The 18,782-nt window shown below is 43.9% G+C and overlaps 1 protein-coding gene across 2 annotated transcripts in view; it reads right to left on the reverse strand.

The window, feature by feature from the left end:
• The window catches only part of SYNJ2 (synaptojanin 2), a 68,360-nt gene extending 65,033 nt beyond the window's left edge, over nucleotides 1–3,327 (reverse strand). For both annotated transcript variants that reach the window (XM_074862754.1, XM_074862753.1), the window contains exon 1: nucleotides 2,822–3,327. In XM_074862754.1, coding sequence (XP_074718855.1) covers nucleotides 2,822–2,942 — 121 coding nt within the window. In that variant the 5' untranslated portion in view covers nucleotides 2,943–3,327. The remainder of the gene's footprint in view (nucleotides 1–2,821) is intronic.
• Nucleotides 3,328–18,782: the final 15,455 nt, after the last annotated feature.

Consider the following 18,782-nt stretch of genomic DNA (forward strand, 5'->3'; position numbering starts at 1 on the left):
AATTGAGTTTGACAGAAGTTTATGGCCTGTATAGACAAGTTTATACAAGTGTGTGGTTTTTCAGATTTCTTTTTTGTAACACCACTTCTTCTAGGATGATTCTCGCTCCCTTCTGCCACTTGAATTAGGTTAAATTTAACATTTAAGTTTTTTCTAGTACAAAGGTATTATAGAAGCAATCAAACTGTCAAAAAAATGCAGATGTCGTGCCTGTTCAAGGATTAAGAGACACTTGGTAATTATGGAAAAAAGAATAATGAACAATGACTAAAATCTGCTCTCAGGCTTTCGTTGTCCTATATGATTATTCCTCTCTACAGTTCTATTGTCACGAGGATGCTACTGCAAAACTGCATAAACTGTTGTACAACTTAAGTGCTCCAGGTATATGTATCTGCTTTTATTTAGTGTGGAAGTTTGCATAAGGCACAGTTGCATAATTCCTCGTCACCACAGGCATGCAATTTTTTTTAAACTTTATTTTACAAATGGAAAATTAGACAGAGAAGCCAAAATCAACACAATCCTAGGGCTAGTATATCTGAAACCACACATAATACAAAGTGTTAACCTTTCACTGAAGTGCTCTGTGGTTAGTAACAACCTAAAGGCTTGTCAAACAAAACAGAATTAATGTTTCTGTTACCACCCTGGCTGTGGAGCTTCCTCTTCACAGATCTTGTAAATTTAACATCACAATACCTACTGCTGGTTTTCCCTCCTTTTCTGGTCTTTTGCTGCATAAAACAGAAGAAACAAACTAAACAGGCTCAACTAGCTACACTAGCTTGTCTTACAAGATAGGAACCAACCCAGGCAGGAAAAGAGAAACCAAATGAAATAAAATGACAGAGTTATTAACATGGAGTGGGCTGGATGCCAACGCATGCATGATTACAGTTACCTCAAGAGGTGACACTGGACTTTCAAAAGGCATGGCAAACAGGCTTTTACATTAGCCGCTATACAGATCACTACTTCAAAATTCTTCTAACACATTTTAAAAGAGACTATATAAATTCTCTAATCATTTTTAGCTATAGCAATTCAAATGGGGGACAGCAACACTGGGGGAGTAAAATCTGTAGTAAATTGATGATACCCTTAATTACAGAGATCGCAAATAATCTTCCCAACAACTACTGGTCATATGGCTCGGGGTTGCTAGATGAATACTGGTCTCTCAATTTATTCGTGCACATTGGCTTTAGGCAGTGGAGCTGCTTTAGATTTGTTTCAGAATAACAAAATACAGACCAAAACCTACTGACAAGCTTTAAGGTTTTTGGTTTCAGGTTTTTGAATCACTGAAAGTCCATAAAATGCTGCTCAGTACTACCAGACTTTTCACTCTGTCAGTCCATAGAAAACTGACACAAAAAAACCTATAAAAATGTAACATGTTAATGTCCACTATTACCAATGACTTTAACAAGAAACTGAACCCCTGAAGCCTCACACAATACAAAATTCCCATCAAATAAAATTTAAAAAACTCCACCACAACAACAAAAACCCCAAACACAAACCAAAACCACAGTGTGGCAATAAGAGATCTTTATCACAACAGTTGAAAATTTTTTCACTATCAGAACTATTCTTGTGAAAATCAGCTGTCACCTGAAGACCTCTTTGGCTTTCTTCATTCATAAAATTCCCAAGACCTGAAAATTAGGCATTTTAGTCTGGATGTCTTGCCACCATATATCATGGAAGATTCAGCTCAGATCCTGAGCTGACATTATGACTTTGTACAAAACACAACATACATACAGTTCTTACTACAAGGAGTTCACAGTTTAAGTCTTCCCCATTTCCTCTGAGCTGCTTGAATATGGACTCCTACTGTTACATGCTAAAAACTTAAGAACACAGCACAAGCACAACGTGTTTCCCTGCATTACTTTTTGCACCTTACATTCTCAGTTGCCTCACTTTTCTTTGTCTGCCTCAACATTAGCATTGCATTAACTCATGGGTGGGAAGTATCAAAACACAAGATGAGACAACCCTGAGCACGTTCACGACTTCCACTGCCCCTGGTGAGCCTGGAGCTCCTCCAGTAAGAGCCAGACACCCAAGTAACCATATACAGTGCAAACCACAAGGGCAATGTATGGCACCACAGCAAGAAGCCGGGTTTTCTCTACGGGACATGAATCTCAAGTCAGTCACCCGAAACAATCTCTGCTGTGAACTGGATGCCTACGCTGGTCGTTAGCACCCGCTGTAGCTGAACAGAAATTTCTTCAAGAGGCAGTGGGCCTCATCCCTTTAGCTGGACCTTCCTCTGCAGTCAGTAAGGCTCACACAAGGCTGCACATACAAGGCCTGCACAGCAAAGGTGCCCTGTGCCGACACCCCGCAGCCACCAGGCAGGTGGGTGGCCTCTCCTTGCTTCTTCCACCCAGGTGCTGGCGAGGAGGCGAAAGGCATCCCGAGCAGAGAAAGAGTCGGTCAGATACGGATCAGGCCTGGCGTCGCACGGGGAGGAGATGCTGGCCAGCCCTCCGCGCACGGCAGGGCACCGGGGGTCACCCCCAAACGGCAGTAAGCGGGCACACCTGGAGGGCCGAGCTGGAGGCCGGGGTCTAAGGCGAGGTGAGCTAGTTCCCTATGGCCCAGGTCTGTGCTCCCCGGGCCCCGGTCTGCGCTCTCCCCTCCCTCTCTCCGCGCCACAGGGGAAAGTGCCCCAAACCTCCTGGGCACCCCCCGCAGGCCCCGGGCGCGTACCCACAGACACGCCACCTCCCCACGCCACAGCCCCCCCCACAGGCACCGCGCGGGAAGCCGCCCGGCCCGGCCAACCCGGGGCACTTACTGAGCGCCGCCACGGTGCCGGCCTCCAGCAGCAGGCAGTCGTGGCGGGTGCGCGCCTCCAGCAGGGCGCTCGGCCCCGGCTCCTGCTTCCAGAGCAGCCGCAGCCCTTTGCTCAGAGCCATGGGGGCCGCTGGTCGCAGGGAGGAAAGAGCAGGGGGGGTGCCGGCGAAGGGGCGGTGGCGACCCCCAGCGCGGGTGGCGAAGGAGCCGCCGTCTCCTCAAGCGCACGGAGCCCGGCGCTCGGGGGGCCGCCAGCAGCCCCGCGCCCCCGCGGGAGCTCCTCCGAGCGCGGGGTCCCCGATCCTGGTAGCCCGCTGCTCCCCGGCGGCGAGGACGCCCAGGGAGGCGGGCAAGGAGGACGGGCGTGTGCCCTTCCCGGGCGCCGGTCACCTCAGGAGCCCTCCGAGTGCCTGTGAGGGGGCGGCCCAGCGGTGAAGGCAGCGGAGAGTTGGCGGCTGCCGCTTCTCCCCGTCCCCCGCGGCAGGGCTGCTGCCTTCTCCGCGCGGAGTCCCCGGCTGCGGCCAGCGGGGCGGGAGCGACCTTCCCCTTTCCTCTCCGCCTTTCTCTCCCCACCCACAGCGCCCTGTAAACTTTCCAGAGTTAACTTTGTCCCTCTGGCTCCCGCGCTGCAGCTCCTCCTCCTCCGGGACAGGTACAAGCCGCCGGCGGGGCGCCGCCACCCGCCCTGCCCGCGGGAGGAGGTGGAGCGGCGGCCGCGACCGCCCGCAACAGCCGCGCCGCGTTGCCGCTCCCGGCGAGGGTGCTGTGGGCCTCGGCCCGGCCCGGCCCGGCCCGGCGGCGCCGCTCCCCAACCCCTCGGCGGCGCGTCCGGGCCGCGGCGGCCGAGGGGAAGCTCGCCGGCCAGCCCGCCGCAACGCCCAGCGGGCCCTCGCTCCGCCGTCGCGGCCGCACTGCGTGAGGGGAGGAGAGCCGGGGCGGCCGGCAGCGACACGCCGTGAGGGGCCGACATGGCTTTCTGCGCCCGCGTGGCAGGCGGCGGCGGCTGCCCCGCGGTGCCCGGGGAGAGGCCGCGCTCCTTCCCGCCTCCTGTGGGGAGCGGCCGGCTGGGTCCCCCGCGCCGGCCGGACCTGCTCTCCTCTCGGGGCGGCCGCGGCTGCCGGCGGCGGGAGGCGACTCCCGCAGACACAGCTCCGTCGTGCACTGGGTGAGGCCCGCGGGCTTCGCGGAGCGACCGGGCCCTGGCAGCGCCGTCCCGCCGGTCGTGGGCAAAAGGCACGAGGCACATTTTAGGTTGACTAGGTGTTAAAAAGTAGTGTTCCTTAACATAAAAGTGCGCTGCTTCCCCCCCCCCCCCGATATTGCAGGATTCCCTCACAATTCCCTGTTGAGACTGCACAGGATGAAGTGCTAGTTTTGTCCAGTGCTCACCATAAGGAATGGCTTGATGAGGTAGGCACAGGTACACAAATGTGCTCAGATGAGAGAAAATTTGCTGTAATTTCTAGCAGAAAGTGTAGGCCTATTTATACACAGGTAAACCAAGCACAGTTCTACTTTGTTAATATGGCAGAATTATACTTTATATGTAGAGAAAACCACAACATTCAAAATACTCAAACTACCAACTCTTACTCTTGTCCCACATTAACGTTGAGGACATCAGTCATGGCTGTGCTCTGCCAGGTGGAATATAACAGTCCCTGCCCCCATTGAACCTGATGGAAACAAACATGTAAAGCAGGTACTGCCTTCGTGTTGCACACCCCTGTTTTATTTATTTTAGAACTAGTAGTAATTTGAAAAGGAGATTAATTTTGGGTATGCTTATGGTGCCTTCTTAAAACAGCATTCTGAAAGGATCTGGTAGGGAAAGTGGGATTAGTGTTTGCATAGGGCTTTCTTTTCCCATAGATCCTATGTATGTAGGGTGAGATAGAGAGTGCTGGGTAATGTAAAATAAATTACCCAGAAACTGTAGAAATTTAAGGACCAGGGTGAAAAAAGTGAGAGCACACAGCTCAAGGCTTGGGGGTTTTGGAGGATGTAAGAAAGAGTGTGACTTAACCATTCTCAACTTTAAACAGAAAAGGGATGCCTTTCTTACAGCTGTCCTATGGGAATGACAGACCAAGAATCCGTTTATATCTTTGTCATCTTTCACCATGACCTCTTGCCCTAGAGAAAAGTGCTTACTTGAGATGAAATACTGATAAAAAGTTGCCCTGGATCATGCAATTATGTATTTAAAAATAACAACAAAAAACCCCACTTTTGTGTGTGTGTGTGTGTTTGCCTTTGAGGAATGATTCTTCACAGTCCTCTTTAAACTCAATCATGAGAGTAAACTGTCATTTGGAGGACACTGGTATGTCGGTCTATTGCCTGTGCTTGTAACTCATTAGTAATTTTTGTCATTAGTGCTTTTCACTGCAAATTCCAAGAACACACAATTTAGGATTGTTAATAAAAAACTTACTGTCAGATCTGTTGGGCAAAATACCAGAGAAAGGACTGGTGCACCTGGGATAGTATTTTTTTCAGCACCTCAAATCAATATGAGGAGATGAAGATGTGAGAGGAAAACTCAGATGAAGGTGGAAAACCAGAAACCTTTAGCAGGGTGTATGACAAAGCACTGCTTCCATAGGTGGCTCTGTGAGTGAGTCTTCTTTAATCCGTTACTAACAGGTCTTTCCAAAGGGTTCTGGTTGCAAAACATCCACAGCGTGGAAAGATGCATTTTTAAAGGTGTGATGTCGTGATTACTGAAAAAAACAGTAAGTCACGTAATTGGACTTTGTGTCACAGGGCAGTTACCTTAGAAATGTAAGACTGAGAAAGCAACTACCAGAAAATGGTGAAGAGGAGTGGTAAATAAAGCCATACCATCTACAAACCTCCTTCACACAGAATGACATCCAAAGTAAGGGCTCAGATCAGAACCTTGCTCAAAATATTGGGAGGGTATGCAAAGATTTCCCTTGCCTTATTTTATGGCACTCAAGAGGTTTCCATCTAACCAAACTGACCATGATTCAATGCATGAAAGTCCATTTTTAAGGGAAAATGTTGAGATTAACAGATCATCTTTTAGCTGACATTTGGAGTTGAGCTGTCTTGCTCTGGAGCATTTGTATACTAGTATCATGAAAACCGATTAATTCCCATAGCCTTTTGAGGAGTCCCTCAGGTGAACTCATACCTGCTTCCACAGCATGTTTTCACCCAGGTCACACACTCTCATTAACTCCTCAGCACTTTTTTAATTTCATCCTCCTTTCTCAGTGGATTTTCCCTTTCCTTTAATCTTCTGCCTTGATAGTTTCATCGTATTCATTTCTTTGACCCTCTTCACACTCCCATCTCTGGTTCTTTATCACTCTTTCCACCCCTGAGCAGTCACATATACTGTGCACTGCTTTCTGAATGTTCCTACAGCTAAATAGTGGGAGGTGACCTGCTGCTGCTGCCTTCAGCTGAGAGAAGCAACAGGTCAGTGGGCTATCTCTGCCATTCTGCATGCACAAAATAGTGGGAGTATTTTGGAGGGTGGAATATCTCTTGTCAGCAGTAGTGCTCCTTTGCTTTCCTTTTCTCCTTTCAACTCTGTTTCCAGCTCCTGTCTTTAGAGGAGGGGGAGGAAGATCCTTCTCTCTCCCTCTCAGAAGGGAAGGAATCCTTAAGATCTCATGTTTGCTGACTGCAGAACTATGTGAAATGCAGTTCAAACAAAATGGCAGCACTGATATGTTAGAGGGCCAGCCTCCACGGTAGGAGGATACAGCCTTCAGCTACTAAATAAAGTTTAGTTTCCTGTTAAACTCACCTGTGGCACAAATTGTGTTGAAGATAATGTCCACACTGTGTTTATACAGATTTTTACACACAGTTCTTTTGCTCTCATTAGAAATTCAGCTGTTACCTCAGCTGTAGAAATCACCTTAGTGTAATTTCTGAACACTTCTACTTTCTTCCAAGATATTGTTCAGTTTGGCTCACATTTCCAGTCCCTTCCCCTCCCCAGCCCCTTGTTTACCTCTGAAGCATGCTATGCATTAGAATGTCTCCTGCTCCCAGTTCTTTATGGTAATGGATGTTTACAGGGTCTGGATGGCTGCCTTAATGAAGAAGAGTCCTGCATGCTGATCTTAGCAGGTGGTGTTGTATTAGTCTGGAGACAAATCAGAAGAGGAACAACTGGGGTGTTACAAAACAGAGCTCAGGAGAACTAGGGAGAGCAGGGTTTATTGGGCTTAGCTGTCTGCTGCCTGTCTGGAAGAGCTGTGTGAACCCCATATCCTAGACTTTAGGCCATAGAATGGGTGAACATCCCTGTAGTATTACTTGTCTGCCTTTATGTGCTACTGAGTGATCTTTGCAATCTGGGACTCTTGTACAAAAAGCTTTGGTGATACCCAGTAGAAACAAACAAAAAACAGCAAATAGCTGTGTCCAATATTATGCCACTGGAAGCAATGGTCATTTTTTTTAAAGCTCTGAGATTAAATATAGAAGATTACTTATGACAGCATTTCCTGGAGATTTCTGGCCACTTGCACACAGCATCAGTGGTCACAAATTCCTCAGGAAATGTGTGTGCCCACAAGGTCACTGAAAACAGTTTGGGTTTTGCCTTTTATGAGAAACTTTGGTCTTCAGTAAGTGAAGAAGAAATAGGGGAAATACCTCAGCATAGCTTTTCCTGCACATGACATTCAAAACAACTAGTAACTGCTGCTAATACGCAAAACTTTTTATTGTTTTCACATTTTCTGGTTAATATTAGAATAACTTTTATTTAAAGCTGAATTTGCCACAGAGAAACATTTGCAACATTTGTAGGCTAAAGTGCTCAGAGTGTTGCTCTGAAAGTAGCTGTGGGGTTTTTATGTCACCTCTTACACTCTCAGTGAAATTGAGAGAAGAGCTTTCTGTTCTAGTTGGTTACACTTGTCTTGACTGTGTAAAGAACTTTGGGCGTAAAAGGCATCTGGTACTTTGTTAGAGAGACAGTCTGATATACTTTGAGCTAGGTCACTGTTTCTCAACAAAGTCAACAGCATTTCCTTAAAAATAACTCTGAAGAGCATGAGAAGTGCAAGTGATAAATTAGTATGCTTTATTTGTGTGTTTAGATTTTGACAAAGAACATTTAACCTTGCCATGAGTGTGAGAGGAGTGATGCAGAGACATTTTCTTTGCTTAAGCCAGTGACAGTATTTTCAACTTTCCACTCCTGCTTACAATCTTTCCTAATGAGCAACCCTTGGGGTCTGTGATCCTTACAACAGGAAGCTTTTAATACTAATATCTCTGTATCCTTATTACCCTTTGACCAATTATTTGGAAGGGAGAGGGGTGGCTTAATAAAGCAGACCTGAGCTTCCAGTTCAGCAGGACACTATAACATATGCCTAACTTTATCAGTAGCCTAAATCTCACAGCTCCTTGCTTGGGTGAGACTTGACAAGTGAATAAACAGTGCAGGTTCAGCTGCTAAAGGTGGTTGGACTGGAAGCCAACTGGCTTTAGGTTCAGACTGAGTCAGGGCCTATCTGGCTGCCGGCTGTATCTCCAGATTGGCAGAAGATTGGGCTGTGAATTCAAGCTCTGAATGTGTACCAGAAGTGGCTGAGAGATGCTATGGCAGAGTGCTAACTGTTTTATAAATGCTGCTAATGAAAAATAGTGTCTGAAGTGCTCTTGGGAGGTCAGTGGAATTTCTCACCTCCTCTTCCACTTATATTTTAACTCTGTGTGTGCTAAATAAAATCTAGAGAGGCAGACTGACTGCATTCACAGATACTAGCCTTTTATTGAGACTATTTTCAGTAACAGCAGCTGTTTTAAAGCTTAACTTTCTTCATCCCAAAACTATGTGCAGATGAGCAGCATTAGTCAGACAGCGTTTATTTAGGCAGTAATAGTGACCAGACAACCAGATAAAATTTTTATTCTTTCTTCCAGACTGACATGCTTATGATTAGTTGTAGGTATTCCTCTCTCATGTTCAAAGGACTATGAAGCCACAGAGTTTTCCACCACTTCATGCCTAATTTTCTAGAACTCCTGATAGGAAAACCAAAATGCTTAATAAAATAGAAAGTTCAAATTTAAAGTGAACTGCTTAATATCTGCACAGACAGAGATGCAGCATGTATCTTGGCAGTTTTTCTCAGTGAGCGTATGCCTTTTCTTATCTTCTGACAAATTGTGCACACCTCTGTTGGACATCAACAGTGAAAGCAGGGTTTCAGCGTTACGGCATACCAAGGGATATGGTTTTGATGAGGTGAAAAAGGCCTTCCTCTTGGCCATGAATCCACTATGAAGAAAACTCCAGAAAGAGGCAATCCCAGATCGCCTGTTGTGGCATTTCTCTAGTATATAGTGGCTACCATTGTCACAGACACGGTACTGGAAGAGACTGCCTGGTGCAGCAAAATCATTCCTAACTTCATTCTTAAATAAGAATTGAACTATTCTGTTGATGCTCCATATTTATAAGAAGGAAGAATAGAGTTTTTCTGGTTGTTCAGAATCTGTGAGTTTCATTGTCTGTTGAGATGTCATAGCTAGCCAGACAGAAACATGAATACAAGGGTGGAAGATGCAAGAATATAACAGAAAGCTGATTATGATACAGAAGATGAACCTGAAAGCTACATAATTTAAAAGAATAAAAACCACCCTTGTTTTTTTTAGACTAACCAAGTTGTACAAAAATTGGAAAAGTTGAGGAGAAAATGCAGTCTGTCAAGTCACAGCAGGGTTTCATATATATAGATAATTTTGATGGTGCAGTACCCTTTATTTATTGAGGAAAATGTTAGCTTCTGATCCCTCTTACTACGAATCATTTGTAAATTAATTCTGTTAACATAAGAATCTTTAGTTATTTTGTCCTGCTGCGTAATACAGACTATACAGCAGAAAAAAGGAGCATAAAGAGCAGATGAGACCTATAATGAGGCACTTAAAAATGACGGATGGGAAGAGAGGGCAAGGTGAATGGAGCTTCCATGCTCAATTCATAACTCTAATGTTAATTTATTTAAAGCTTATTGAACTAGAGTCTGCCCTCGGTGTGATCAGACATTCAAGGGAGAATAAGGGAACTCCATGGAATTTCAGCATGTAAGCATTAGTGGGACACAAATTAGTTTGAACATTCATAAGGATAATAGAGCACATTAACTGAGTTTATTTTCAGTGCTGGCTATTTACAGTTGTAACATTTTATAATAGGATTTTGTTAGTTAGATGAGCACAGGTTCTGTTTTCACAGAAATGCATATATTAAAACAATGGGGGCTGACATTTTAAAGTAGTCTCACATTCCAGTTGTGTTTTTCCTTGCATACATAACATAAAGCTAAAGCAAAACTGAAGATTTTTTGTGAACATGAGTGAATGTTGGACACAACCTGCCCATGTAAAAGTTTCAGATTTACTCAAGTGAAAAAAAGGGGTAAAAAAATAGATTGTTCTATTTGGAGAGCACCACTTTAATACAGTCAAGTCATGACATCGATAGATTTTTAGAAGCTAAGTGCTTACCTTCAGAAACACGAACTTGTAACAAATTCACATTAAATCACTGCTTTCCAAAAGCAAAATAACTATTGAGAACACAAGGGGCAAAAGTCTATTGCTATTCTTTGACTCTTACTTCATATTGTGTAAATCAATATATTATCAGCATCTTACTTTTTCCTACTTTTCTTCAGAAAGATCTCAAAAGTCTTTAAAACTGCTTTAAACACAGAGTGTGGCAGCAGTGATCTGTTCCATTAGCCCGGTGGAACCAACAGGTATCTAGCAACCAGTTTGACCACCCTACAACTACTGAGAAAAGGAGCCTTATATGTCTGTAATGAGTATGTTCATTTCTCCCAAATCTTAGGTATAATCCAGAACTTCAGTTCTCATATATAAGTTCTATGGGAAACATTCTCTAGGTGTAAGGTTCAGTATTTATTTGATGCATCTTTCTTAAGATACAGAATTTCTAGCTAGTGCCTTTGATAATGGATCACTGGTTGCACGCCAAATACTAAAAGCCATGTATTCAGTCACCCTCTCAAAGCAACCCAAAATGTCTTGCATGCATAGATTTGCTCTTCTATTATCACATTAACATTTTTTCTGCTGCAATTGTTTCTACTACAACATATGTGGTACTTTTAAACTGAAGTTAGAACTGTTTCTCTCATTTCATTTCATGAACAGATGCTTTGTGGTATTATGTCTCCTAATGCTTTAGAAAGGCCTGTCCATTAATTTTCAGATTTAGGAGGAGTTTCAGATCAAAGAGCAAGGGGAGCAAGGAGAAGTGTAATAACATGTTTACATGAAGGAAGGAGAACAGATTAATTTACCTGGAAGACTGAGGGTTTGAGGTTTTTTTAACTTTTTTGTAAATTTTGAAAAATCTTGTAAGAATGGCATTGGGCGGTAAATCTCAGGTGTTCCTCTCCTTCTTAGCAGCTTTATGACAAGATGACTTAGACCGAATAGTCTGAAGATAGTGATTATGAGCTAGTTCAAATCAGAATAGTTAATGGAGTTCCTCAGTGCAACACCAGCCACGAACTGAAGGGTAAAGAAAAACTAAAACAGTAAAATAGAGCAAACTGGCTAAGGAGTCAAGCTATTTCACAGTCCCACAATTTATGGTGAATGCAAAGTGAATAACATGTTTTTCTTGAAAGGAAAGGAGAATTATAGAACAAGGTGTAATCTCTGCCAGTGCTGCTGTAAAGGGGTAGCTGACAAAATACCACAGAGTGTGTGAATGAGGGGAACAGACCAGAAAAGAAAGAGAAGGACTGAGGAAATACCATGGTTTGAAGTTATTTGAACAACCGTTTTGGTATGTTACATTATTACTAATGCACCAGTTAAATCCATGGACTATATGCAAAGTAAACATAGATAGGCTCTCATTCTGCTTGCTAATCAGTATTTATTTTTTGACAAATTGACTTGTTTATTTAGGTGTGCCATTCTGCTTCATTAAAACAAGATTTTTACATTGCTTTTACAAAAAGAATTGCCTATACTTCTAACTTGTGCTGTGTCCACTATTAACATATAAACCATTATGGGAGTTGGGGTTGATTAAGAATGATACATTCCCACCCCAGGGTGAAGGTGGTTTAGATTTCAGTGTCTCTGTAGCCATTATGCAATCCCTGCTAGCCTGGGGATTGGTCATGGCACACATGGCAAAAATGATTAGCCCATATAGGTGAGTAGGCTAGTCTAGGGCTCCCTGGCCCTGCTGATTGAAAATTGCAGGAATTAGAGCAACATTCTTTTGCAGCCTATTATCATTTTTTTCCTCCAAACTGGGAAGGGTGGGGGTTTAAAATTACCAGGGTGTAAGGGAGATGAGAAACCATCTTCCCCTGTAGTCTGCACTCTATTCCCAGGACATTTCCTTGCTTTTGGTACCAGCCACCGCTACAGGCACCCCAGTCGTACCAGTGACCTGGGCAGGCTGGTGTGCGTGGGAAGGGGTGAGCACAGGCCGGGCAGTCTCAGCAGCTTGGTAAAGCAGGGGGTGGGGTGGAAAGGCTGCATGTGGGTGTGGCTGGAAAAGCTAGCAAAGCGGTGGAGTTGGGGGGAAGCCAGCTCCTGGGGTGTGAGAATTAGAGCGCCATGTAAAACAAACTTTGGAGGGGGCAGGGGAGGCTGGAGTGTGACAGGGATGTTCATGTCTTCCCCTCTGTAACCAAAAAGTAACAGCTCGACTTCTGTCAGTCCGCTATGGGACACCTCATGCAATGTCTCTTTGCTGCATTACCTCCACTTCATTAACTCTTTGGATTGTCTTCCTTCCTGCCGTCATCACCAACTTTATTTTCTGTTCCTTAAACTGCCATTACCCTTCCTCTTCTTTGTCCCTACTTTCTCCCTGCTTCGTTCTCTGATGCTTTTTGTCCAACGGCTGATGCTGTTCTTAGTGATCCTGATACACAGGGAGAGTTACTGCTTGGTTATCCCTGCAATTGTTTCCTGTGTCTTTTGAAGAGGTAAGTGCAATGACAGCTTTCCTGTGCTCTGCTTACAGATTAGCTATCTTGAATAATATTCCCTGCATATTTTGGTAGGAGTTCAGCTGAATTCCCTCTGTCCTCCTTCCAGAAATTTGAAATAGCCTTTGTCTGGTCCTGGAGATTTATTGCAAACTACATGGAAGGGCCAGAATCGGTGCAGATCTTTTGCATGTGGAAACACTGATGCACAGAGTTCGTAGCATCCTGAATAAAACCAGCGATGCTCTGTGAGCTTAAAAATGCTTCTTAGAACACAGAGTAACTAAACTCAGTTTAATCCTAGAAGCTGCCACTCAGAAGGATGCCCTGATACAGGAACAGAAGTCCTGGATGGGCCAGGACACAACATACTGCAGAGAAACCATTATAAAATGACTACTTTTAAGCAACCTGCTGCCTTAAGAGTCAGATCTATGCATGCTGACTAGAATTACTAGATTAATATATTTTTTTTTATGATCATCTGCATGCGAACTGTTGCCAAGTGTTGGCTATTGAGTTTAATTTAGTGGTGGTTGGAGTCCCACGGGAGAAAACTCTAAGGTATCCTGGGGCAGATTTCTAGGGCTGTGTACTCACTGTGCCAGAAGCCAACTACACTCACATCCTCTGCCTGCCTTCAGGGCCATCAGCTGTCAAGCACAGCCTCTTTGGCAAGACACAGAGCAGGACCAATCTGCTCTGTAAGAGCTTAGCTGGCTCTACGCAGGGCCAGCCGAGGTGTCGTTGCATCCTGGGATTGAGGGGGCACCGGGCAGTGATGGTGCATGTCTGCCTTGTCTTTCTCCATGCTGTGGAAGAGTTTATCACCAGACCTGTGTGCGGCACGTACACCTGGAGCCAGCCAGGGTTCAGCAGCGGACCTGAGCTGATTACTGCTCTCTGGCTCCACAGCAGTGAGAACCAGCCCAGAGACACGTGTTGCTCTGTAGTGCTGTCTGTGCAGCTGCTGGTGGCTGCACAAGCTCCCTTGCAACTGCCCAATACAACATTTACTGGTTGGTTGGTTGGGTTTTGGTTTTTTCCCCTGTGACACACAAAGCCCTTCAGGAAAGGTGGTTTTATTTTACTATTAAAAAATACTTAAGGCCACTAGTCATTTTTATTAGATACTGACACTAGATAATTATGATGCAAACCTAGCACCTCACTTGGAGGAGAGCTGTGCCAGACAGACCTACAACCACAGCTTTTCTGAACCCTTCTCTTCTAGGAGCAGACCTTAATCCCCTCTGAAATCACTGCAGTCCCTACAAGTTGCCCCTTTGTCATGCTGATTTTACACCATATTGGAATAGATCCCAACTCCTGCAGCTGTCCTGGAGATTTACAGTACAGCAGTCTTTGGATAGCAACCTCCTCTTACTGACTGCAAATTTGGTTTACATTTTGGAATACTTTCACCAACACTTGCATTGTGGTTTTGTTTGTCTGGGATTCTTTTTTTGTTTACCTTCTGCCAAGCATTAATACTGTGTTTATAAGCAGCAGCTAGACTGGCACTAGTTCTCAGCCCAGTAAAGTTCCTCTATTGCCAAGTAAGCATAAACAGGATCATTCTAGGGAAGAAGTGTTCTATACCTACCTCCTTCCCAAAGTTTTGTCTTGGAAAAGAAAAAGTCCTTGCTGTGTTTGGTAGGTGCGATGTGGAACCAGACAGAAAACTGTCACTACTTAAACAGGGAAGACAAATGAAGAGTTTCCTTACTTCTCAATTTTGTTTGCAGGCGTAACGAGTCCCGAGCAGTGCAGTCCTTGTGAATGCAATCAGGTGGGAAAACCTTCTGGGGCAGTGTCAAGCTCAGCAAGTCCATCCTAACAGCAAGCAGCCTGTTTTGTATTTTCTACTATATTGCAACAGATGCTATGTTTAACTTTTCACTTCTCCTCCAGCTGTTGAGTTTTTAAACAAAATCTTTACTGAGCTTAAAAATACTAGTCAACTAGTCAGGAACTAGTCAACAATTAGAAGATTGTCCCTCACCTCTGTATGGCCTTCACTTTTGAGGCACCTTCCCCTTTGGTAATAGTTTAACTTGGTGAATCATTATATTATTGCATGCACCGAACTTGACAATATCCTGTGTCTGGCTTGAAAAGAATTTGATTAAAAATAGTAAAATAAATATAAATAGATGAATGGTAGATAAACAGTGGCTGTCTCTTGTTTTGGGCTTCTGAAAGTCTGTGTTTCTAGCATGTCATTGGACATTATAGTGGCAGGTTTAAAAAAAAAAATAAAAAGATGGGATTCTCACATAAACATTTTAAGGGGCTTTAAGAAATGCCAGTAGATATTTCAGATTCCCAGTACAGTTGTGAGTACTGGTAGTACTGTAAGGGGATGACATCCTAACCAAAGCCCTCCAGAATAGCAAGAACATACTAGCAATGACATCCTCCTGCCCTAGCAGGAGATGCATGCTCTCAGAGATGCCCACAAAGTGAATATGGTGCAATTTATGTTAGGAGTATAATACATTTTGATGGGTCCAGAAAGGTTTAGATGAGCATAAGGATCACATGGGAGCAGGGAGATACTCTTCCCCCAAAATGTAAATCAGAGAAGGAAGCGTAGTGAAGGGATGTATTTAGTCTTTTAATTTAATAGGATTAAGAGATGAACTTCTATCTAGATTTACAAATATTACAGAGTTTGTGTTTTGCTGAGCTGTGTTTGAAATGGCAATATTATTTGTTAATTATTTTAACATGATTATTGTTCTAAGATAATTCATAGTCCTAGAAACTTCAACCACTCCTGTATACCAAAGGCTATAGAGTACAACAGCTAGTATCTTAACCAACCTAACTTAGTTCTCTTGATGTAAATACAGATCTGAAAGAAGCCTGATAAATATTTACCTTCTGCATTGGAAGTACCATTACGTTTGCCATCCAGTTTCATCCACAACTGTCACTTTTTTTTTTTTTAACAGACTGATTTTCTTCAGATACTCTACTGTAAATGGTCACAAAAAAAAAGATTGCCCCTCAATTTATCAATGTCCTGTTTTCAGTCCCTTTATCCTCTCCTTTTGTACTGAGAGGATGAGAGCATGCTCTTCACAGTCCCCATTCTGTAAACTCCAGTCTGCTGTCCCACTATTTTTGAATCTTCTGTGGGTGATCAAATTCATTAGTCATTGAGACATCATATAATTGCAGGTGGATGTGGTGGGTGATATGACAAGCAATTTAATAGGTACTTCTTGCATGTATCAGAAACTTTACCATTGCAAACTGTCAGGAGCTCTAGAGTTAAGCATCAGCTGAGGGGGCTGGCAGGGGGTGGGGGGGAGGCCCATGGGAGGAGAAGGAAGCTGGGTAAGGGTTGGGGATTGCAGTTTTGAATTTAGGTGAATTTCAGCATCAAATTCCTTCCTCAGAATTTTCAGTTGGGTTCCATTCTCAGCCCTCCTACCTTCTTGGCATGTGACAATTAATTTGTCCCTCAGCTTCCCTATCAGTGAGGTACAGAGAGAATACTCACACATCCTGCCTGGTACAGGTGTTTGACAGCAAAGGTAAAAAATACTTGTCCATCCGTCCATCCCCACACTAACATTTCCTGTGAGGAAGCCTATAGGAAAAATCACATACGTTCAGAGCACATTAATTTACTGAAATCAGTAACTGGAGAGCTCACCCGGTGCTTGCTTTCATATTGCTCCATTTTTTCCTAGTTCAGGGCAGACATTGTTTGTGGCCAGGAGGAAGTCTGAAGAAACACAGAGAGACAGTGAAACATCAAACCGCAGCCCACTCCCTTGGGCAGACACCCAGGCAGCTGTGTTTCAGTCCCAGGGCACTCGACCTGCTTCGGTTCAGATAATGTGCAGTGCTCTTCCTCCCCTAAGCCGAGTGCCATGTTTACAGACACAGCCTTTCTGTCCCTCACCCCTTCATGTAAATGGGACTGCACAGCCCACTGACTCCACAATACCAGCATCAGGACCAACCTTTCACTGATCCTAACCGCTTAAGCTCATCCTTTCTAGGTAGTCCAGCACAGAGGCATTTTCCTAAGAGACATGTTATTGCTGAAAGTGCATAAGGGCTCCCAGTGTTATCTATTTCTGGCAGGGACCCAACAGCTAAACAAAGTTAACTTAACCACTGCCCCTTCTCTCATTGCTTCTAACCTTTGGGCAGATCTTTTCAGGAAACCCTGAAAAGGAATTCAAAACCCTAAAGGAGACCTTTGCCTTTTTTTTTCTCCCCCCCCCCCCCCCCCCCCCCCCCCCGAGTCACAGACTTTCTCTGCCTTTCCAAGCTCTTCAGGCAATGGTCTTCCACTGCTCTGGCCAAGCCTCTCCTAAGCTGGCCCATGACAAGCTCTCTCTTCTGTTTTCCCTCACTCCTCCCTTTTCCTTTATCAATTCTGTTAAGATGGTCAAAGAACCTGCCTGGTTACCGACCCACTTGGCAGATCAGTTTTCTCAGTTTGACGCCTTTCTTTGCAGACTTGTCAGCTCACGGGGACTGGCTCAGAAATCTTTAGCACAAATGCGGCACATTCCTATATATGTGCATACACATGTATCACTTGTCCCCTATTTCTCGCTCTTGGCGAGCGTCTTTGGGGACAGGGTGATAACTAAGGTCAAATAACTAACATGCAATTCAAAAGAAAACAAACCACTTAATATTTAAGTCTCCACAATCTTTCTATATTTTGTTACTTTTATACTCCTACCATTTGTCATTATACTGCTGAGATAACATCTAACAAACCTATTGGAGCTAGCAACTTAATTACAGCCTTAAAATTCTACTTCATTATATATTTTTTAGGAAAACTATTTCTTGGAATAACAGTTCATCAAATCATTTGTTAGTTTGGGGAATAACATTTCATAAGATAAAAGATACCAGTGAAGAGTAACAATTATATACTGAGGTTTAATTGCGACAGAAGGCAATGTGAATTAAAAGTGACCTTGAACTGATAAATGTGTGCTAAGACAAAGTAAGTTTATTAGCAAATAATTTTTAAAGATGTGAGGTATAAGATGAAAACTAAAGGTAGCAAAAGTCTGCTGTTAACAGAAAATATTAAGTATGAATCACCTTTTTGCTTCAGCCCTGACAGAAAAATATGACTTACAAAAATGTATTTTAACAGAAGAATAAGCCACAGGCCAGAATAAGGGAAGACCAGTGTTTACTAAACATGGGCAACCCGAAACTGATGAGGCAGCAGCATGACTGTTGGAAGGACGAGAACGACTATCCTCATTCTAGCCTGTATTAACAGGACTGGCATGAAAGAGAACAGATGACTTCTATGCACCCACAGAAGAAAGGTGATACATTTTAACACAAAGACTTTTAGTAAGTAAAAATGATTAGATATGTTGGTTAACTGTTTCAGTTAACAAAACCTCAAGTTTAGAGGGAGCATTTTATACACACATACACTTACAGAAGTGATGATGTATGTAAGGGAAAGCTTTTTAAGCAACAGCATGCTGATTTACTGGAAAGAGCTATGCTGGCATGTTATGGAATCTCCAAGATTCCAAGAAAATGTGTATTTGTGACTCGGATGTCCTTTAAAGTAGTATAGGTATAATTGATATTGCCACACTTCAGGGTGGGTGGATTGGTCTCCAGCCAGTCCCTATGCTTCTAATTCTATAAGGTTGTTCTTGTTAGGGATTCTTCAGACAGAAAAAAAGGTTTTTCTGCCCAAGTGGTTACCTCTCCTGTTCCATACTTGTTTGTTATTATACCAGTTAGTGTTAATTTTATCAGAAGAGTTATAGAAAAATATGGCAAGCATGTACAGTGGAAAAAACAACTGACTGAAGACCTCCACACTACTCACCTTCCCCTGGTGCATGCTCATGCGTCTCGGTGTGAAGCACTAAGAAAGGCAGAAGCCGCAGTAGCAGGACGCCTGCCCAGCGAGTGCTTTGCTTGCTGCAGATG

This window comes from Strix uralensis, chromosome 3 (genome assembly GCF_047716275.1).
Source record: "Strix uralensis isolate ZFMK-TIS-50842 chromosome 3, bStrUra1, whole genome shotgun sequence".
NCBI lineage: Eukaryota > Metazoa > Chordata > Aves > Strigiformes > Strigidae > Strix > Strix uralensis.